General features: G+C 55.2%; 2 protein-coding genes across 13 annotated transcripts in view; one reads left to right on the top strand and one right to left on the bottom strand.

Moving 5' to 3' along the window:
• CDH23 (cadherin related 23) overlaps positions 1 to 21,797 on the top strand; it is a 181,927-nt gene that overhangs the window by 151,029 nt on the left and 9,101 nt on the right. For 7 of the 11 annotated variants that reach the window (XM_019286531.3, XM_019286532.3, XM_019286530.3 and 4 more), the window contains 13 exons: positions 13,180 to 13,401; positions 13,484 to 13,603; positions 15,397 to 15,577; positions 16,408 to 16,541; positions 16,773 to 16,982; positions 17,127 to 17,234; positions 17,694 to 17,796; positions 18,428 to 18,763; positions 18,848 to 19,051; positions 19,273 to 19,731; positions 20,556 to 20,672; positions 21,231 to 21,455; positions 21,539 to 21,708. In XM_019286531.3, coding sequence (XP_019142076.3) covers positions 13,180 to 13,401; positions 13,484 to 13,603; positions 15,397 to 15,577; positions 16,408 to 16,541; positions 16,773 to 16,982; positions 17,127 to 17,234; positions 17,694 to 17,796; positions 18,428 to 18,763; positions 18,848 to 19,051; positions 19,273 to 19,731; positions 20,556 to 20,672; positions 21,231 to 21,455; positions 21,539 to 21,708 — 2,589 coding nt within the window. Of the gene's footprint in view, positions 1 to 11,568; positions 11,648 to 13,179; positions 13,402 to 13,483; positions 13,604 to 15,396; positions 15,578 to 16,407; positions 16,542 to 16,772; positions 16,983 to 17,126; positions 17,235 to 17,693; positions 17,797 to 18,427; positions 18,764 to 18,847; positions 19,052 to 19,272; positions 19,732 to 20,555; positions 20,673 to 21,230; positions 21,456 to 21,538; positions 21,709 to 21,797 lie in introns of those variants that run through there. The other 4 variants (XM_020583827.2, XM_039553795.1, XM_019286534.2 and 1 more) reach the window with 2 other exon arrangements.
• VSIR (V-set immunoregulatory receptor) lies at positions 1,115 to 11,618 on the bottom strand. 2 transcript variants are annotated; one of them, XM_020583829.2, is made up of 7 exons: positions 11,439 to 11,618; positions 6,379 to 6,837; positions 5,630 to 5,677; positions 4,241 to 4,348; positions 2,719 to 2,746; positions 2,073 to 2,260; positions 1,115 to 1,828 (listed from the first exon to the last, which is right to left on the bottom strand). In XM_020583829.2, exons 1-7 carry the CDS (start codon positions 11,599 to 11,601, stop codon positions 1,791 to 1,793), a joined length of 1,032 nt encoding a protein of 343 aa, XP_020439418.2. In that variant the 5' UTR covers positions 11,602 to 11,618; the 3' UTR covers positions 1,115 to 1,790. The 2 variants fall into 2 exon arrangements, with proteins under 2 accessions (XP_020439418.2, XP_020439419.2); XM_020583830.2 differs by having other exon boundaries at positions 2,073 to 2,257.

Here is a 21,797-nt window from a genome sequence, read left to right as displayed (position 1 = left end):
CTGTCTCCTAGAATCTTTAGTTTTCCTTCTGGCGGGAAAACTGATGCCACTCAGTGCCCCAGCATGCCACACCAGAGCCTCTGGCAGAGAGCGTGGCTGCTCAGCTTAGCTCTGCCTGCAGTGCCAGCCATCCCGAAAAATGGGATTCCTGCTGCACAGAGAAAAACCTGTTTCCAACAAAGCTTCGTTCTGTCCTCAAACAGTGCATTTGTTAGGGAACAGAGGGACTTGGACAGGGTTTCAAAGCCGTTAAGACCTGCAGGCAGGAAAAACCCTGGCGTGCCTTTCCAGCTGGAGCTGCTGGGACAGGGAGAAGGAAGTGCTGGAGGCACCGGGTGAGATTCCCCAGCAAAGCCGGGAAGGGGCTGAGCCATGGATGGCAATAAAGCACGAGTCCTGCGCTCAGGAAGTTACAGCTGTGGTACATGGGGGTGTGGGTGCTGGCTTCTCCTTCATCCCTGAACCACCTTGAGGTTGCTCCTGCTGAAGCCAGCACTGGATTAAAAATACCCTGCAGCAGCCCAGGGCGTCCCCACCCCATTCCAGAGGCAAATGCTGTTTCATCCAGCCATGCCGTGTGGAAATTCATGTGCTGCCGGGGATGCTCTGTCTGGCCATGCTGCCTGGTACAGCTAAAGCTCAGGTCTGACACTGCTCACTGTTTTGCTATGACAAATGTTTATGTTTGTCTCGTGGCCATTTTTTTGCCCACTTTACAACAAAAAGAGAAACAAGAAAAAAACCCAAAACAATGAGTAACAGCGTCTGCCACAAGTTTTGATATCATCACTGGGGCTGAGTCACGCTGGAGCTGTAGCTTCTTTTGGATAAGCAATGCCAGGTGCTGTGTTCAGATGCTGCAAGAGCACCCACGTCCCCCAGGGCATCAGAGAGTCCTCTCACAGTGGCCCCAGCGCTGGCTGCTCTGGCTGTGCTGGCCCCAGGAGGGCCAGGGGAAGCCATCTGTAGCATTTCCCACTGTGCCCCCTGTGCCTCCACCTCTCCACAGGGGTTCTTGGCCACCTCACAGGAACATCCTCCAACATCCTCCAGATGAACTTCCTAAATGACAGGCATGTAAAAAAAACCAAAAAACAAACTAAAACCATAAACATCCTTTTTTCCTTTTAATCAGCACTGATAGTGAAACAAACAGAAAGATAAATTGCCCTGATCCCAAGCCAAGGATAAAACTGCCGCAGAAATAAGGCTCCTCCCAACATGTGTCCTGCTGAAAAGGCAGCAGCATCACAAGTCCATGGCCATTTTAAAAGGCTGGTAAGGAAAGAAGGCTTTGGTGGCAGCAGGGAGCCTCTCCCCTTCCTGTTTTGCAAAGAGAAAGGTAGTACAAGGTTGGCTGGTGATCCTGTTTTGTTCCATGCTGAATAAAATGTTTTACCATCCACTCCCAGAGAGGATGTTCAGTCAAGGATCCAGAAATGTGTTGATGTTGCAGAGCTTAAACCCTGGCAATAAGTTAATCCTCAGGGAAGTCTGCAGGTGCACGACATCCTTCCATCTCCACATCCTCAACTTTCAGCTAGTCTGTAAAATGTGAGCAGTACAGAGCCATGCACTTATCCAAGGAAACAGGTAGTTAAAAATTGAAATCCGAGGAAGAGAGGTTCACTTCCAGTCCCAGGGCAGTGGCAGGATGGGAGACAAGGGCAGGGATCCTGCACACAGCTTCATTTCTTAAGGCTTTGCTGCCCCTGGCCCTGCCACCCTCTGGGGTGTATTGTCTTGGTGAGCATGGTGTGGTCTGCAGGATGTGGCTTCCTCTGGGGTCTTCAGGCTTTCAAGGAATTTGGTGAGTCAGGAACAGGATCTGGAAAAGGGCAGACCAGGGGTATTAGTCCAGCCTACAGCTGAAGGGATATTATTTCAGGAAGTGGCCAAACGCTACTTTTGCATGGAAAACAGAGAGTTTAGGTCCTTCTCCTCTTTTAAGCCATGGGACTTGATGTCCCACACAACACAAAGTGTGTCACTGATATTTAACCCCTCACCTTCCCCTTTCCTCCCCACCTCTCCTGCGGTCTCACAGGGGCTCAGCATTGCCCATCACTCACCCAGGGTTGGGAAGAAGCAGTCCCCGGGACCAGGGGGTGACAGGGGGGTGTTGGGCTCCGAGAGCAGATGCCGGCCGGACTCAGAGGGCAGCCTGCTGGCCACATAGGAGAGCTGGGGCCGGGGCCGGGGCTCCACACTCGACGATGGCACCGCCTCGAACACGGGGTTTTCAATGCCCTGGGCGCTGCTGTGGGACAGGAGAGGCATTTGCACTTTTATCTCAGGAGCCTTTTTTTATCCCCAGGGGTTTGGCTGAGCACTGGGAACAGCCAAGCAGGGCGGGGAGCAGGTTCAGGTGGTGGCACCTCAGCTGAGAGCAAACAGGGAGCCCAGTGCAGCAGGGAAAGTTCAGCCAAAGTGGTTTCAGGCTCTCCGGGGGTGCAGGGAGATGCAGGCCCTTGACACAGGCAAAACAGAAGGAGGCACTTCCGACTTGGAGAGAGGGAAGAGAAAAAGCGATTTCCCAGAAAGGGAAAGGACTCAGGGCATGGGTGACACCAGCACCCCTTTCGCTCTTCCGGGCTGAGGATATGTGCCAGCTTTAAAGGGAAGGAGGAAAGGGCAAGACCCTTGTAGGGTCTGAGATGCAGGCAGAGAGGGCAGGTGAGGAGGCAGGGGCAGCTGGGAGCACGTGCGTTTCCTTACCTATCCATCCTGACAAGCTCATGGGCACCTGCCAAAGACAAAACGTTTGGGGTGAGTGCCGGCAGCACAAGGCCTAGCGTCAGGCCCAGTGCTGTGTTCTGGTGTCTTATCCACCTGCATTCCTCCCTTCCTCATCCACTTCTTCAGCTCTCTGCTTCGCTCCCAAACCTCCTTCTCTGCATCCCTGCCCTCTCCCACCTTGTTCACTCCCCAGCCCAGCTTCCTCCCACATTGAGACCAATTGTGGTCTCTCACTCAAGAGACCATTGAGTGTCTCTTACCCTCCAAAGAAGGGGAAGAGATACTTCTGCAGGCATGGGGTGAAGTGAGGTGCAGCTGCAGCACCCAGGCTGCAGTCTGGGCCCACTCGTGCCTGGATGCACCCACCACCCACCTGTGGCACCCTCCTGGGGCTCTGCAAAACACCACTGGGCACTTGGCTGCCCCTGCGTTTGGCTGAGCAGCACCGTGGTAGGTATTCCCTCATGCCCTTAGCCGCAGCAGATCCCACAGCCCAGTAACAGTAATGGAGTGTTACTGGGCTCTGCTGGACACCTGTATGGCAATCACCCTGAGCTGAGGTGCTCGAATTTTGGCCCAAACTGTGCCAAAGAAAAGTGCTTTGTGGAAATAACCTGGTCCATGGTACCTGAGAGGCAACCCCGCCCTGGATTTTGACTCCCCTCTGGGGTGAAGCAGCCTCCAGGTGATTCTTTGCAATGGAGGTGGGAGCTGCAGCCCAGCCACTGCTAAATGGGTGCATGAAGGGGATGGCTGTCGAAAGCACAGTTCCCATTCTTGTGGCTGGCACTGTGCCTGCTGCTGCTGCAAAAACCACTTCTCCAAAGGTTTCCTCAGAGCCGCACAGCCGCCCACCAGGCTGGGAGAGGGAAACCGCAGGCCCCCGCTTGCCCAAGGGCTGATGAAATGGCTCTGCCAGTTAAGGTGGTGCCCCTTTCCGCTTAATTACCGAAGTCTCTGGGAGCCAAGCATGGGCAGGAGCTGTCAGCCTGCTATGCCTCAGCACAGCCTGATATTCCAGAGCTGGGGCAGCGGAGGGGAGACCTGGCTTGCTGCAGTTCTGTGGCCATGGACATGTCAGGGGTCTTTTTAAAGATGAGGGGGAGAAAAAGTGCTAAAAATGCTTTTCAATCACTTAGAAGGCAAAGCTTCTACTTCAGGTGTGCAGTGAAGGGAGAGATGAGTAAATGAGATGGCTCTCACAGTGGATGTGGAGGGAAGGGTTCAGCAGGGAGCATCTTCACAGTCTCAGTGCCTCCAGCACGCTGCTGGTGTCCCCTCATATCCCACACTCCTCATCAGCAGCCTGCAGGCATGCCTGGTCCTTCCCAGGACAGCTCTCTAGGAAGCACCTGGCAGGGACCTGTCTTTGGGGGCCACCTTACAGCACACCCATGGGACTTAGGGCAGCTGAAGCAGCTGATCCTAGTGGGGCACATCCCATCCCAGCCTTGCCAGGCTAGTACAGGCCAGGAGATGAGGTGGGTGTCCCGGTACATACGTCTGCTGCTGACAGCTTGTCGCTGCTTGTAAATGAGGAGCAGGATGAGGGGCAAGCAGAGGATGCCCACGATGCAGGCGCCTGTGGCCAGTGCGGCAGCCGTGATATCTGCAACAGAAGAGGGCAGAGATGAACCCTCCATTCACCTTCCCTTTCCTTGGCTTCCCCAAGCCAAAATCACAGGATTGTTTAGGACGGAAGAGACCTTAAAGATCAAGTCCAGCACAGGGCAGCCCCATGTTGCCTCAGAGACGATGCATGTGGCTCCCACACACATGGGATTCACACTGGGGTGCACTGCCAGCTGTGGAGATAAGCTCTGAGGCATCCTTTTAGAACCTAGACCAAAGTCCTTCATTGCTGCAGGACATCCCAAGGTCTTTGGTCTTCTAAACATGAGGAGAGAAGCCCTGATAAAGGCTCCCAGCAACTTTGGAGCACTGACTCTGACCCACTGCCAGCCTCCAGGTGCTCAGGCATCAAAGGGCTTGGTACCCACAGCCTCTGCTGATTAATGTGTCCCTGGAGAATGTCACCCACAGAGGCTCCCAGAAAGGCTGGCAGTCTGCAGGCACACCTATGGCCATCAAGGTCCCTGTGGGATGGCTCATGGTGAGGTTGAGAGCTTCTTAAATCAAGGGCAGGTTCAGCTCCTCTCCTGCACATCTGAGGAAGCAGCTTCTTGCCCCATGTGTCTGCATTTTAGGAGGGGGCTTTTTTTCTCCTTTTTTCCTGACAGGGCAGGGTGTCCCAGCACTTGAGACTGAGGGTTAGGGACAGGAAGCACAGCTCATGGGGACCAGGAGCTGTTTCCCTTGTCTGGGCAAGCTGCAAAATAATTTTAGCCAAATCTGCCCATTTAGCAGCCAGCAAAGGGGGGTAGACAGAGCGACCCAGCAAGAAACCAGCTGCAAAGTGAAGTGTGGGCATCTCCATGTCTAGACACAGCTCTGGGGGAGCCCCACATTGTCTGAGCACTCAGGCAAGATTTGGGTTTCCCCTGCTCGAGGCAGAGGTGGCCTAGGCTTGGGGTGTAGCAAGAGGTGCCTGCAACTCTTTATCTTTCTGTCCCTTCCCATCTTCTCGTGGCAGCGGCCGCTAATTCCCTGACTCTGTTTTGGGACGGAGTTCAGGTGCTTTAGAACAACAGGGTGAATGATCTCCATGGGCTTCAGGACAGTCATGTCCAGGTGATGGGCTGAAGAAGGCTCTCCTTAGCCTGAGGATGCACCTGTGATGCACACCCTGTTGGAACAGCACTGGAAACCACCCTCCCAACACCTGTCTGTGAGGTTGCATCTGGACACTGGTGTGTTTGCAGTGATCCCTAGGGAATGCTTGGGCCAGGATGGTGAGCAGGACATTGGAAAGAGGGTTTTTTCCCTTTACCTTTGCTGGTGGCAGTATGAAATGTGCAGTTTTGAAGTTCCCCTTTGCCTGCAGAAGAGAACAGAAAAGCGTCTTACACCTTGGGGGGTTCCCTCAGGTCCCACAGAACTCCCAACCTGCTCGATGTCCTTGCCTTTTCTCCCTGGTATTGAGAATATCATCCCAGAGCACCCCAAAGCAGGAGTTTAATCCTGGGAAGTGTTCACTGAGATCCCTGCTGCAAGCCCCTTTTCCCCATGGCAGCAGGGCCCATCCCTGGCCATGCAGCCTCTATTTTTTTATAGTTTTTTTTTAAAGAAAAGCTATCTAATGCTGCAAATCAAGGCCAGGAGATGCCTTCCCCTCCCTCATGCCTCTCCCACTGGGCTGCTGTCCCAAGGTTATCTGTGAGCCGTCACTCAGGCTTGCACCACCAGCCAGCTCCTTTTAAGTTGAGGCTTGTTTTCCTCTCTGCCAGTAAAAGGTTGATGAAGATCAGTGAAACTATGTACCATGGATTTTATTGCATTCCAGCCCCTTGAGTTGCTAAGCTTTTTCTTTTTTTTTTTTTTTAATGTTTCATTGCTCTCTAGCTCCAATCCAAACCTTCAACATCTGCTGCCCTTTGCCTTCTGGAACATGCCCTGCACTTCCAGCATCAGCACACACTGCCTCCCCAGCCCCAGTGCTGCATCCCCCACCACCCTTTCTCTGGCACTTTGCCCTGCCATGGATGCAGGGCTGGCAGGGGCTCCCCTTGTCCCCCTCACCTTGCTGGATCTGCAGCTCCACGAAGCCGTGAGCCACCTGCCTGGTGTGGGGCTTGCTGTGACCTTCCCGCCTGAGCTCCACGGCGTAACAGCAGTAATTCCCACTGTCCTGCAGCGTCAGGTTCATCACCACGATGTGGAAGGCGCCGTGGTGGTCAGGGACAAACTCCACACCGTGCTGGCTGCTTTGCCGCCTGAGGGGGGATTTTTGGGAGCTGTTGCCCGGCAGTTCGTGGTGCCTGCTGAGGTCGTGGTGCAGCTCCTTCTCGGTGACGTTGCGGATGTGCCGCTTGTCGGAGCAGCTCTGGTCCCCCGTGCTGCTGAAGTACCAGGTTTTGTACAGCAGGTCGTGGCGCTCGGCCAGGGGGCCGCTGATCCGGCAGGTCAGGGTGACGTTCTGGCCCTCGGGGCAGACGCAGAGCGAGTACGGGGTGGTGATCAGGAAAGCTGCTGCCCCTCCTGCCGGGGAGAAGGCACTGAGTCAGAGCCTGTGTTTACCCTGAGTTTGTAGCAAAACTCCCCAAACAAGCACTGCAAACCCACCACCGATGTCGGCAAAGGGTGGTGAGGCCCTGGCACAGGGTGCCCTGAACAACTGTGGCTGCCCCATTCCTGGAAGTGTACAAGGCCAGCTTGGATGGTGCTCTGAACAACCTGCTCTAGTGGAAGGTGTTGAAACTAGACGGTCTTTATGTCCCTTCTAACCCAAATCATTCCAGGATTCTGTAGCGGGGCTGGGAGCACAACTTCACCCTAGAAATCAACTCTGGAGGAGAGACATGCTTTAAATATCAGCAGCAGGGAGGCAGAAGCTTCTCTGGGGCCAGCAGCGGTGTGGGGCAGGGAGGCAAAGCATGCAGAGGATGAGGAGAAGCAAGGTAGCAGGTTCTGTTTCCTCCTTCATGAGGAAGGAGGAAACACAAGCACTGCTGAGCCAGCTGCAAAAAAATAAAAGGAGCAAAAACAAACAGAAAAGTTCTAGGAGGAGCAGTGCCCCCCCCCTTCTCCCACAGATGAGGCAGGGAGCAGGTCCCACCCTCCTTGTTTTTCAGCCCCCAGGGAGGAGAAGGGGGAACTGGCTGATGCTGACAGTTAGGAGCTGCTGGAAATGAAAACAATTTTCAGAAAGAAATTCTGGAATGTGGACAGGAGCCCTGGCAGAAGTGGGAGCAAGGGGCACACAGCAGCATTGCTGGTCTTTTCCCAGCACACGGGTGGGGGGCACTGGTGGGTGAGGGGAGCTGTGCCGGGAGGGAAAAGTGCAAAGACAGGAGAGGTTTTGGTGCTCTGGCCCTGCCACTCCTTCATGTTTGCCGAAGTGCAAACGTCACTTCAAAAGCTGGAGAAGAAGCAGATTCTGGGTTTATTTACTTTAAATTACTGTGGAAAAGAGGTTTCTGGGGCTGGTTTGCAGCAGAGAAGATGTTGTAAGGACAAGATGCTTTTTTATTTTGGTAACATCCTGTTGTGCCATTAGCTCCGCCACGTTTCACTTTGAGGTTTTTCACTTGCTGTATCAAGAGGGTGTCAATCACAGGCACGGAGTGATGTGGCTGCCCGCAAGCATGCAGCCGGGCCAGAGGCTCCCCATTGCTGGGCCACCCGGAGAGCATCCTCCTCCTGGGAGTAGAGTCACTGTGTCACCTCCCTGGCACGGGGCTCTGCTAGAGAGAGTGAAACCAAAAATGTGCCTTGCACCCCTCGTGGTTATCACTGTCTCTTACATGATGGTGCAAGAGCAGCCATGAAGCCCCTGAGTCCCTGCCTGAGGGTGCTCTGCAGGGAGAGGGAGGCTTTGGGAAGGAGATCGGCCCCATTGCACTCCCTGCTCTGGAGCCCACAGTGCCAAGGAGTCCCCAGAGTCAGGGATGGCGTGACCTTTGCCTGACCACTCCAGCTAATTGCTTCCTGCTCCCCACAGCACGTGCAGCAGCACGTCCCCGGAGCTGCTCTGCGGCATAGGTTTGCAGGGCCTGAGCTCAGCACTGCCTCTTTCAGTCTTGTTTTCGAGCCCTGGCTTCTTCCTCTCCTTGGGTGCTGCTGGGGCCAGGATGCATGGCCAGCCTGGATGGGTTCTGCAGGCAGCAGAGTAGATCCCCCACCTCCTTGCCAAAGCACTGAACACAAAAGGCACCTCAGATGTGTTTCTCAATACCTGCTGCAAGGGGAAGTGCCCCATTCACATCGGGGGTCTCCTGGGAGCCAGAGGAAGGGAAGCCAGGGCTCTATTGGAGGAAGCCACACTTCCAACACCTTCCAAAAGTGTCTTCAGGAGTCTTTTGTTTTCCATGCACCCCCCTCAAAAGAAGTAGGGCCGTCCCACTCATCCCCGCGCAGTTTGCAAAGCTCTGCCTTGCTACACCATCCAGCCTCCACCTCCGGAGCTTGATGGGAACCGTCTGGATGGAAAGTCAGCACAGCCCACGCTTTCGGGGAGGGGCAGAGGTTAACATGTGTGCAGCCTTTGGCAGTACAGCCTTCCCTTCCTTCTCTGGAGCGGGGGAAGGCTCTCAAAAGCCATTGATTGGAGGAGAAAGCAGCTGGCAAGGCACGGTACAACCCAGAGCAGTGCCAGGGCAGCTGGTGCTCCCTCCCCAAGATTACCGAGGCTTCAAATGCATGCTGAATGCCAGATGGAGCCCAGAGGAAACATCTTCTGGTGGTGTCTTTATACTAAAGCCCATGGATCCTAATCTCCTGGGCTTCTTCAATGCCCACAGCCCAGGCTTGGCTCCATCCACACCCCAACTGAAGGACTTCCCTTTGAAGTCAGAGCTGCTGGCAAATGCCAGAATAAAGCCAGATGCCCATCTCTGCACATCTCCAGCTGGTTGGACCAGTTGAGGGCTGAGCTGAGAGCTGTTGTCTTGTCACCATCTGGTCAAGACAGAGGAGGTCTCAAGCAGGTGCCAAAAGTGCCCCTTTTCTTCTTTGGCACCTCAGTAACTTCAGCCAGTGGTGTTGCATCGGTGTGGCGCAGAGCCCAGTGCAGTGTCGGTACATCCCAGCGCTGGCATCACTGCCTCTCTTGACACCTGGGAACTCTGCTTTCAGACAAAACAGAAACACAAGAAAGTGCAGAAACCTGTGCTACTTCGCCGACCAGCAGCTTAAATAAATCAGGATTTACACCGAATTCTGGGTCAGTGTCCAAAAGCCTCTGCTGGCTGCTTCTCTTAAGTTTAGTCCCTCGCCCTAGCAAGCAGATGTTTGATCTGCACTCCTGTGCTTGACAGAAATGGCTTCCACATCAGGCCACCTCTTTCCACTCCAAGGAAGTCAGCAGGGAGCAGGGGATGGAGCCTTTGGAGGGGCTCACCTGTTGCAGAGGAGGGGCTGCTGGATAGAGGTGGAGCAAGGAGCTCTGCTTTTTTCCTCTTCTGGGAGTTCTTGTAACAGGCTCACATCAAAGTGCCACAAGCCCCATCATCACTGTGCTGTCATTATGCTTCAGCGTTATCATCCAGGTGAGATGTGCAGGGCCATCCACAGCTCTGCAGGAGTACTTCAAGCACAAGAGAAAGAGGAGCGAAAAACTTGCTGAAGATGCCTGAGACATGTTAATAGCCCTCATCTCCTGCACCCCAGGAGCCAAATGGCTTTCCAGCAGTGGGGGTACCCATCATCCCGGCAGTGGAGGGAGCAGCTGGGAGCCGCTGCTCCCACTGGAAGGGTCCTGCCTTGCTCGTCTTCCAGCACAGCCCTGGCCCAGGGACAGCACCTGGGATGTGATTTTGGAAAGCCCAGCTGAGCTGCCATCCTTTGGGTGAAGAGGAGCCACTTCCTCATCCACCTTGCTGCCAGCATCCCCAAGCTGGATGTCTCCAAGGGCTACTTCTCCATCAGTCCCTGCCAAAATTAGCCAGGGCTTCAGAAAGTTTTGGCAGGCACAGGGTTGCACAAAGCTTGGTTCCTCTGGCACCAGTCTCACGTTGAACATCAGCATCCAAGCTTGTTGCATTGCAGAAGGCCTGAAGTTCAGTCCCAGCACCCCAGATGCATAAATGAAATAACTGAAATCCCAGTAGAGATGCTGGGAATTGCTCCCTGATGCCGAGACTCAGAGGAGAAGCAAAACGTGGTTCAATCCACACCAGCCTTGCTGTCCCATAGGAGAGAAGGGACCTCCGGCCCCATTGCAGTGGGGCATCTTTGGGCATCTTTTCTTCCTGGAGATGCGCTGGCAGAAATCATGGAGGCAGTCACTTTGTCCCGGGAGAGAGGGTGAAGCCAAGCCCGATGCCCACCTTCTGCCTGCGCAGGGCAGGGAGGGATCATGGTCCGTCCCAGCTTCCTTTTCTGAGTCGTCCAGAGCCGAACCGCGGTTTTAATGCCACCGCCCCTGTTTCACCGCCTGGCCCCGGAGCCCCGAACGGAAACGCTGCCTGCCAGGGCTGGTGCGGAGTCAGGCATGAAGCAGCCCCCTCCCAAAGCATCCCCCTGATAAGCAGCCAGCGAGCTTCCAGCACTGGGAAGCGCTCACTCCGAGGAAGGGGAACTCGGCAGCCACTCACAGTGGCCCTGGCCACGGCTGGTTGCCCACCCGGAGAAGCTGCCAGGCACATCCCGGCGGAGCGCAGCATCCTTAGAGAGGGCATCCCAGCCCCGCTCGCACAAATCCCCTCTCCCCGCTCCCCCAGGGCTGTTGGAAGGATCTTCTCACCGTGGCACAGCCGGGGACCCCCGCAGTGCCAGGGAAAAGTGCCGTGCGGGAACGGAGCAGCTTTTCCAGCCGGGGGTCTCCAGCGGGAGGCTGGCGGGGACAGGGGGCTGCTTTCCTTCCACGCATGTTAGATCAAAGCAGAGGAAGAAAGAAAAAAACAGTCTCAGAGTTTTAGAACAGCAGTTCCCCTGTGGTCCCTTTACCCCAGCACAACTAGCACCGTGTGAAACACTGGCTTGATCCCCCACACACCAGAATCACAGGGGAAGAGAATAAATAACGCCCCAAACACCCCTAATTCCTTGTGCCGCGACACAGCCCCGGGCAGGCGAACACGGTGCCCCAGTGAGGAGAGTTTCTCCGCTCAGGGAGGAGAGGAAAGCGACCTGGAGCTTACCGTGGGAAGCGAGCAGGCAGAGGGCAGCCAGGAGCAGCCCGGTTCGGGGGACGCTGCCCCCATGGTGGCGGGGTGACCGCGGAGAGGTGGCCTCTGCGGAGCCACTGCACGCTCTGAGCAGCCCCGCAGCGACAGCCGGACTTGCACAGACAGGAAATTTCATTGCGATGTCGCGCAGCGCTGGAGAGAACGGCGAGCACCCCCCGGAGGTGAGAGGCTGCAGGGAGCTGCGGGCGGGAGCACCCGCGGGTGGGAATCTATTCGGACCCCACCTCTTCGGGCAGTGGTTGCGTTTGCTGGGTTTCTTCCCTTACAGCCTCACGTAGAACCAGCTGGTCCTCCTGCCTGCATTTTTGGGGTGCTTAGCGGGATGCTCGCCGTGCCAAGGGACTTGCGGGTGCTGGTCTCCATCCCTTTCCCAGCAGGAGCTGATTCCTTGGGCCTGGTTGTAATTACTTTACTTGCAAGGACTGTTTTTCCCGTGTTTGTGAGGATTAAGGAGGCAGAACCTCTCCTGGGATGAACGGGAGGCAGGTACAGGGAAGCGTAACTCAGAACAATGCTGGCTTGGAAAAGGAAACGGAGCTTTCCCCCAAAAAATGGGAGCAAAGCATCTCCTCCCACAGCCCATTTACACTCTGCCCTGAAATAGCAAAGCAGCCCCATGGTCTGACACATAACTCCTCTGGGAGCTTCTCTTCAAATTCCTAAGGCATCAACAAAATCTCTGGCTGCAGCTGAGAGCTGCCTCATTTCCAGTCAGCGTTCCCTGGAAAGTGGAGCCCGCAGACACGGGGAGTTTTTGCAAACCACAGGAAACTTTGCTGCTTGCCTGCTCTGAATCTGGAGCGTGCAGGGAAATTGAAAAGTACCTAATTACCGTGTGGCATTGTGGTTTTACAGCAAACACGGCTGTGATGCTCCTGCCAAAAATGTAACCCTTGGCTGGCTGGAAGAAGTGTGTTGCTTGGGGAAGGTGTAGGATGAAGTCCAGAGACTCCAAGAAAATGGTTTATTGTCCCAAGCCCCCACGTCTGTGGTGAGCCCTTAGGCAGAGTGCTGTGCCATTGTCACCTCCCCATCCCCAGGTGGGGAGACACCTGCAGAAGACAGCCAGGACATCCAGGTGCCTGTGCAGAGCCAGGGACAGCTGGAAGAGGCTCAGATCTGGCTGAGCCTGACCAGCAGTGACATTGTGGTGAGCAGGGAGATGGTGGGACTGTGGGAGGTCAGTCCAGTTGTCCAAGGTGCTCGGTTTTGTTCCTCCCCTGAGCTGTGGCAGCGTCATCTCCAGGTATTTTCCATCCATATTGCCACACTTGTTAATAGCAGCCACGGTGTTCCCAGTGGCTAGGCAAGGACTCACACGTGCCTCCTCCAAAGGCAGGGAGGCACAGTGGGGTTCAGCCTCTGGTTTTCCCTGTGCCATGGGCTGCTCCCTGGTGTTGCCAGCAATGGTAAACTGTGAAAAGAGGAGGGACCCCATAGAGACATGATTTGCTTGGGAACAAGGGTGTGATTTAATCTCAGTACGTTTATCTCTGTACCCAGCCGTTACCTGGAAGTGTGTTTGCTGCCACGGCTCATTTCATTTGGAACCCTGCACTCTGTTTTTGTCTCTTGGCACTGTTGAGCCTGTGTTGGTCATTGGCCTTGACAAATCCAGCCTTCCCCAGCCAGCTCCAGAGACTGCCCAGCAAATGCCTCCACAGTGTCTAACGTGATGTCCCATGTCCCACAGGCCACCACCGCGGTGTATGTCACCATCCTGGATGAGAACGACAGTGCTCCCACCTTCCGGCAGCAGCTGTACGAGGTGACCCTCGATGAAGGTCCCTCCACACTCAACGCCACCCTGGTCACTGTGCACGCCCTGGATCAGGATGAGGGACCCAATGGCACGGTGGCCTATGGCATCACCGAAGGCAACATCTTGGGTACCTTCCACATTGACAACACCACGGTCAGTACAGATGCCGGCCCCATTCCAGACGTGTCCCTGTCCTGCTCCCTTCACTCCCAGCTGCTCTCCCCTGTCCTTGCAGGGGGAGATCCGCACAATGAAGGAGCTGGACTACGAGATCAGCCACGGGCGCTACACCTTGATCGTCACCGCCACCGACCAGTGCCCCATTGTCTCGCGCCGGCTGACGTCGACCACCACAGTAAGGAGCTGATGGGGGGGTTGCGACACTGTGGCCTTTTTGGGGTCAAGGAGTTCCTGCTCTGTGAGCAGTTTCACATCTCCTTCCCAGTGGTCACCAGTTGCTTTTCCCAGCTGTGGCCGGTTTGCCCAGTTGCTGTCACTTTGCTCCCTCAGTGGGGTTTCAAAACAGGGTCATGCACAATGGACACTTATGGGTTAATCAGCCCAGTTGTTAGGTCCTGCAAAGACATAGAGAAATTCCTGGAACTCCTTTTAAGTTGCATTATGTTTTCTTGAGATGGCCTCGGTTCTTCTTGCTTGAAGGGGCAGCAGGTAGTAAAGCATTGCTATAGCATTAATTTCAGCTTAATCTTTATCTTCTGTGGTTATTTATGTGCTTTTAAAATTCCTTTTTCCTTTCTTGTAAGGAGGTTATTTAAAGCTCTTTCTCTTCTCCCTGGGCCTCATTGACCTGAACTTAGTGCACTGCTCAAAGACTGGGGAGGGCAGGCGAGCAGCTCCAAAGAAAATATTTTGCAGAAATTGAGTACACTGATTATTTTTGTGACTTGATAAATTGTGCCACATGCCGAGATTGATTTGGTGGTCTGCAGGTGTCAGGGATGGGTTAAATCTTCTGTCTCGGTTGCCGTGGACCATTGTACCTCACCCTGATATTGAGCCACAGGTTCTGTAATCCCCCAAAAGGAGATAAGTTCTTGTGTGTGAAGGGGAAAAAAAAGAAAAACTGAAGGAAAGTGGGATTACCAGTGTGGGAGATTTCTATGGATAAATCTGTCCTCACAAGCCTGGCAGTGGGACTCATGCTTGGGAAAAGGTGAAGCCTTCAGATTTGGGCATCTGATACTACTGGTGATGACTTCCCGGCCCAGGACAGACCCGGGGTTCAACTGCAGGCAGCGAAGGCAGCAGCTGCCATGTGCTGCAGGTGAAGGCAGAGCTTCCCCTGCACTTGGCTCAAGCAGAGACATGAACTTGGAAACCCCTTCAGCAACAAACACCAAAGCCAGAAAAGATAGGAAACACCCTCCCTCCACTGCCCAAGGAGTTTGTGCCAGCAATGTATGAAAACACAGCTTTTAGGAGGAGGTTGAGGGATTATTTGAGATCCCCAGTGACGGCAAGTCCATCATCCTGATAAGACGTGCCAGTGTTTGTTTTCTCTACTGCTAGGAAACAGAAATTTGGATAAACTCTCTGTAAAGATTAGATTTAACCAGCAACAAATGCCCATCTCGTGGATTTCACTATTCTTTAACCCAGGAGGTCAGAAAATTCCTCATTTCCAGTGTCCTTCTCAAAACCATCAGTACCACCATTGGTGGCGGTGGTTTTGTTGGAACAAGGATGCAACATGCCAATTTTTTGAAGTTTGCTCAGCATTAGGAATTATTTGTTGGAGGAAAAGGAGTGAGCAAGTGTGCAGCTGCTGCAGAGATCGGGTGTCTCCTAACTCATGTCTGTGGTTTTGTCTGTCCTGCTTGGACATGAATGTGGAGGACAGTGGGCTTTTTGCACTGAGTTCCCCACCATGGTGTATGGCTCAGGGGTTTAGCAGTGTGCAGCTGGAGTTCTGTAGTGTGGCTGTAGGATGGCTGTGGTCAGGAATAACCGAGTTTGAATCTCTGAGCTGTGAGTTGGATGTCTGGTGAACCCAGAAAAGCTAGAAATACAGGAGGTATTTTGCCAGTGTCACCCATCCATGGCTTCCCATGCTCATGGCCAGCGGGGTGGTCTTCCCCTTCCATCCCTCTCCTCTCACAACTCTCATCCTTCTCACCCTGACCTCAGGTGCTGGTGAACCTCAATGACATCAACGACAACTGTCCCACCTTCCCACGGCCCTACGAGGGTCCCTTCGATGTCACTGAGGGGCAGCCCGGCCCTCGTGTCTGGACTTTCCTGGCCCATGACGGGGACTCAGGACCCAGTGGACAAGTGGAATACAGCATCATTGCCGGGGACCCCCTCGGTGAGTGGGGACACAGGGCATTGCCTCTCCCACTGGCCGCCCCATGGAAGAGCCTGGCTTGCAGGAGCGCAAGGAGGAAGCGCTTTAGAAAAGCCATCCTCCCTTCCTGCTCAGCCTGTCGACACCAGGAAATCCTGTTTTGAGCAACAGGAAACTTAACCTGTTCATGCCTGGACAGGGGGCGGCTGGGACTTGTGGAGGGAAGGGGGAAATCTGCTAAACAATAAAGGCAAAAAGAAATCAAAAAGGCAAAAAAACCAAAGCACAGGAAGAGAAACTGAGCCCTGTCCCTGAGTCCCTGTGGGGTTTGAAGGGTGTTTGGGGACCGAGTTGCTCACCAGCACTCACAGCTCCACCAGCACCCTGGTGCAGATGGCAGAGGAGCGGGGGCCATCCCTAACTGTGGGAACATCTGGCCGTCCCCCTGTGAAGGGGGTGGTGGGAATCTGGAAGGCAGAGCCCGATCACATCTCCCAGCTGACCCCACTGCAAAGCTTTGCCAGAACAAGCAGGACGAGGCCCTTCAGCTCGTGGGGGGTCTGTGCTGTGTCCATGCCATCCCAGGGCATGGAGGGGCTGTTGGCATCTTCCAGAAAGGCCCAGAAAACGAGGACAGACACCTCTTAATTGGCCACTCACTCCATCCCCTGCTCCTTCTGGTTCCTGGGGGTGCATCCAGCACAGTCCCCAGCTGTCACAATCCTCCTATATCTGCAGTAACAGGACATGAGTTTGTCCCCAGACCTGGCACGGTGCCCTAGCTCCCAGACAAGCCACTCCCTTGGGGAGCCAAGGCACAGTGAGAGCCAGGGCCCTGCTGTCTCCGGCAGGGGAATTTGTCATCTCCCCGGTGGAAGGAGAGCTGCGAGTGCGGAAGGATGCCGAGCTGGATCGTGAGAACATCCCCTTCTACAACCTCACCATCGCCGCCCAGGACCGGGGAGTGCCTCCCCTCAGCTCCACAGTGAGTCCCCCAGGCTGGCGCAGGGGGCTGTGACCTGCCGTCCCCCATGCTCAGTTCCTTCCCTCTGGTCTCTGGCTTCATTCTCCTCTCCTCCACCTCCTTCTCCTTGTCCCTAGGCCTTTCCATACTGGGCTGAGTGGGAAAGCCCACCTCTTGCCTGGGGAGTGTGAGGAAAGGATGGGAGGGGTGTAAATAAGTGCCACATGCCTGCCCTGCTTGTTCCCCTGGCAGATCCTTGTGGGTGTCCGTGTGCTGGACATCAATGACAACGACCCTGTGCTCCTGAACCTTCCAATGAACCTCACCCTCAGTGAGAACGCCGCTGTCTCCAGCTTTGTCACCCGTGTCCTTGCCCGGGACGCGGACCAGGGCCCCAACGCCCTCCTGACCTTCGACATAACAGCAGGGAACACAGAGAATGCCTTCTACATCAACAGCACCGTACGGCCTGGGGGGTGGGATGCTGGGATAAGGAGGGTGGGAACGCAGGTGTGCTGTCTGGCATCCTTGCCCTGGCAGGAGATGCCCTAGGGGAAGCATTCCTCACATCCCATGTGGTGTTTTCTCCCTTGTTTTTCCTGGTAGAGTGGCACTGTGTACGTGAACCGCCCGCTGGACAGGGAGCGGGTGGCCGAGTACAGGCTGACCATCACGGTGAAGGACAACCCCGAGAACATACGCAATGCCAGGCGGGTAATTACGGACACTGCCGGGACCTCCAGTGGTGCAGACAGGAGGGCAGGTGGAAAAGGGGGTTCCTGCCATGGCCAAAAACAAGCAGTGCCTTTACCCACAGTGTTTCCGATAGCAACCCCGTCCCCGGAAGGGATCTGGGGATCACAAGGAGGGGGCTTCAGCCCCATCCCCAGCAGAGAACAGGCTCAGTAGGGTCTAGGGCAAGCCCAAAGTCATTTGTTCACTCCATGCAACAGCAGTGGATGTCATGGAAGGTCGGACAATGTTGGGCTGGGGAGTTGGACAACCACAGTGATAGTGGAACATCCTTTGGCTGACTGCCTCAGGGTGAGGGTCCCTGCACACCTTCAAGGGTGGTCCAGGAAATGCAGCTTTGACTAGAGATAGGAGCGGGGGAAGGTGAGCTCAAGGAAAGGACATTATGGTCATCACCCTCTTGTCCCAATTTTCCTTTAGGATTTTGACCTGCTGGTCATTTCCATAGCGGATGAGAACGACAACCGCCCCCTCTTCACCCAGAGCTCCTACCAGGCTGAGGTGATGGAGAATTCACCCCCTGGTAGGTCTCTCTTCACTCCCTTATGTGGCTCCTGGAGGCTGCCTTCAGGGCTGGATGAGGGGAGGTGTTTCCTGGCCATGGTGAAGGAGACAGGACGTTGAGAAGGACAGGGCTGCAGTTCAGTGGGACAGGGACACTGAGTTTGAGGAGTTTGTGCCTTGATCAGCCTTAAGGAGACTGTAGCTTTGGTCCATGCTGCTTGTGGAAATCATTCCTGGCACAGGACAGAAATCGGCCCCATTTGGGAATTGCTCAGCTGCAACAGGTGCCCGTGGGCTGTGTGGAGCCCTGGGGGCAGCCTTGAGGGCACCCACCTGCCCAATATCCCTGAAGAGGAGGGACTGCCATCTCTCCATCACCTGGAACTGCCTTGCTCCGGGCTTAGAGATTTTTAAAAACATCCAGCTTGGTCAGGTAGACATTTCCCACACAAAGAGCTAAAACCACTATTCTTTTTATTTTGTTTGCCTTCCTGCCATTTAAATTGCTCCCTGGTCCAAGACCTTAGGTATCCCGTCCTGCCATTGAGCAACATCTCAAGAAAAGGGTTTGGGTGTCTCCAGGTGACACCCTCGGTGGCAGGATGCCGGTGCCACCCATCTGATGGATGTGTCTGTCTGTTTGCTTTTAGCTGGATGTCCCACCACCTCTCCTGGGCCTCGCGAGTCCGTCTGCAAGGCTGCAGCAGCCACCCCCCAGTGCCTCGTACCCCGCAAGGCCCCACTCTGTCACCTCCTCCATCCATTCATTGCTGTCCCTCATGTGTCACCAGGGTGGGAGGGGAACGGGAGGCCCCACAGGGGACTGCCACCCTCCCTAATGCTTTTGTCATCTCATCCAGGGACACCGGTCACAATGCTCAATGGACCCATCCTAGCTCTGGATGCTGACCAGGGCAGCAATGCCGTGGTGACCTACCAGCTCCTGAAGGCATCCCTGAACCTCTTTGTTATCAACAACAAGACAGGTGGGGTTGCTCAGCTGCTCTGTCTCCAGCTCAGGGCCACCAGGTCCCAATGTGGTCTGCCACCAGGCTTTTCTCCTTCTCCAGGTGTGGTTTCGGTGAAGCCTGGTGGTGCAATAGACCGAGAGGCTTTGCTGGACCCTCATCTGGAGTTCACGCTGGTGGCTTGTGATGTGGGAGGGCTGAATAGCACTGCCAGCCTGGCAGTGACCATCCTGGATGACAATGACAACCGCCCTATCTTCCAGCCGGCATCCATCACGGCACGGCTGTTGGAGAACAGCCCCCCAGGTCAGGACTGGATGTGAGAGTGGGAAATGGGGTGACCTGGGTGTCCCCTTGGGACTGTGAAGATCCAGCTCCCAATGACACAGTTGACCAGGATGGGGTCAAAGGGAAAATCTGGGAATTGAGGCTGCCCATGTTGCTTCATGGTATTTGCCTTGGGACCGAGGGCTTGTTACTGCTGCCGTCCAACCCTCGCTTGAGAGGGCTGTGTCCCACCTTTCCAGGCTTCTCCGTCCTCCAGGTGACAGCCACAGATGCTGACAGTGGCCTCAACCAGCAGCTGGATTACCGTATTGAGGGTGGTGGCCAGGACAGGTTCCTGATTGATGCCACCACAGGGGTGATCCGCGTGGCCAACATCACCATTGACCGGGAGGAGCGCGATGCCTACCGGCTGATGGTGGTGGCCGTGGACCAGGGCACCCCGGCACTCTCGGGCACCGCCACCATCAGCATCGTCATCGACGACATCAATGACTGCCGGCCCGAGTTCATCAACCCCATCCAGACTGTCAGCATCCCCGAGTCGGCTCCCCCTGGCACCGTGGTGGCCGAGGTGACTGCCATTGACAGGGACCTCCACCCTCGCCTGGAGTACTACTTGCTGGGGATCGTGGCCCGCGATGACACGGATGCGCTGGTGCCCGAACAGCAAGGAGCGTTCGCTGTGGATTTTAGGACAGGTAGGAGAGCAGGAAGGGTGGCACGGGCCGTGTGGACCCCTCTCCTCATTTCTGCTTCTGCTTCTTCTCTGCCTGGAGGTAGGTGACCAAGGTATAGGGAGGTGATGCTCCTTTCCTGCTTCCCCACTGTCCTCCTCCAGCTGCCCTGTCTCACCCTGCCCTGTCTTCTCTTACCTGTCTGACTGACTTACCTTTGCTTTCTTTTCTGGCTCTCAGCCGGCCAGGTTTGTCTCTGTGTCTGTGCTCATTTCTCTCTCCATGCCACCCGTCATCTCCCTCCATCTCACCCATCTCCATTGGCAGAGATGGCCTCTGTTGCGGGCCAGGGGCTGCTCAGCCTTGGCAGACTGGACCCAAGCACCCTCACTGGGGGAGCAAGGCAGGCACTCTGGGGTAGGTGGTGGGCTCCTTTGGGGAAGGAGGGCCAGGAGCTCTCTGCATCTCTTTTGGAAGCAGAAAGCTGATCCAGGAAAGAAAAAGGCCCTTGTTGGAAAGTATACAGGACAAGGTTATTAGAGATGCTGAGCTCAGGTGGATGGGGTTGTGCAAGGGAACAGCAACAGCAGCTTTCAGACCCCTCTTGGATGCACAACCGGAACCCTTACCCAGCTGAGGCTGTGTGGAACAGGCAGGAAGGCAGGAGATGGAGAGCGGGGGGAGAACAGTTGTTTCTTCCTGTAGCTCTCGAGTGTTTTCCTCAGTCAGCCTTTGGAGAGGCAGGACAACAAGCATGGCACAGGGTGCAGCAGTTGGCTGGTACACACGGCCCTGCCCAGGGTCCTCGGAGGGGGCAGCCTGTGACATCCGTATTTTGGGGTTCACAGGAGCTGTGAAGATCAAAACTCCCCTCAACCGTGAACTAGTGGCCACCTACGAGGTCACCATCTCTGTCCATGACAATGCCAGCGAAGTCATCGACCGCTCAGTCAGCGTGCCCAACGGTAAGGGTGGGCTCTGCCCAGGCAGTGTGGGGACAGGGACTGGCACAGCCCTTCCCAGGCACCACTGCAGCTTCTGGATAATCAGCAGCTCTCCCACGTTCCTCTCCATCCTGACCAGCAGCATTTCCAGTGGGACCAGTCCTGGACCAGCTCCCATCAGGTTCAGGTTCTCCCCTGAGCTTTAGAGAATGTCCCAGATATCCCAGGGCTACAGTGTGTGTGAAAAGGGCTGTGTGCCCATAACCTTACACTCATTTCTTCATTACCATTCCTATCATATCTTGCCACCCTGCTATGGGTAAATTCAGGCTCCTGTGTGAGAAGACACACAAAGAACAGGAGTAGGTGTCCCACAGCGGCATAGGGACACCCGTAGCATGCTCCAGGCATAGTGGCTTTGGGGAATATTGCAATTTTTTGTGATGAACTAGCACCAGTTGGCTCTCCTGGAGTTTCACAATTGTGTCTTTACAGCCCTCCTTCTTCCCAACCTTCCTTCTCATCTGTCACTTGTTCTCCTTCTCTTCTCTCCCCCTGTGGTCTCTACCATGGCCACAGCCAAGCTGACAGTCAACGTCTTGGACGTCAATGACAACACACCCCGCTTCCGCCCCTTCGGGGTCACCTATTTCACTGAGAGGATCCTGGAGGGCGCCACGCAGGGCACCACACTCATCTCCATCTCAGCGGTGGACCCAGACAAAGGTGCCAATGGGCAGATCACCTATGAGCTGCTGAACCTCTCTCCAGAAGGTTACGCCTGTCTGGAAGACCCATCGGCAGGTTGGTGGCCTGGGGAGGTGGGTATCTGGGGCAGGTTGGTGACCTGGGGCAAGTTTCTCATTTCAGGGTCTGCCATCCTCTAGGGAAGGTTGTGGCCAACAGGACAGTGGACTATGAGGAGGTGCAGTGGCTGAACTTCACCATCCGAGCCTCCGACAATGGCTCTCCCCGCAGATCGGCTGAGATCCCCGTGTACCTCCAGATCGTGGACATCAATGACAACAACCCTGTTTTCAGTCAACCATCCTACCAGGTGAACTGGGCTGTTAAATAGACTCTCCCTGTGGGGCTGGGCAGTACCTGCCTGGTGAGGACAGGCACAGAGCTGGGGGTTCTCCAGGG

This window comes from Corvus cornix, chromosome 6, assembly GCF_000738735.6.
Source record: "Corvus cornix cornix isolate S_Up_H32 chromosome 6, ASM73873v5, whole genome shotgun sequence".
Classification (NCBI taxonomy): Eukaryota; Metazoa; Chordata; class Aves; order Passeriformes; family Corvidae; genus Corvus; species Corvus cornix.
Note: the sequence above shows the minus strand (reverse complement) of the source record. Positions and strands in the feature narration are given on the sequence as shown.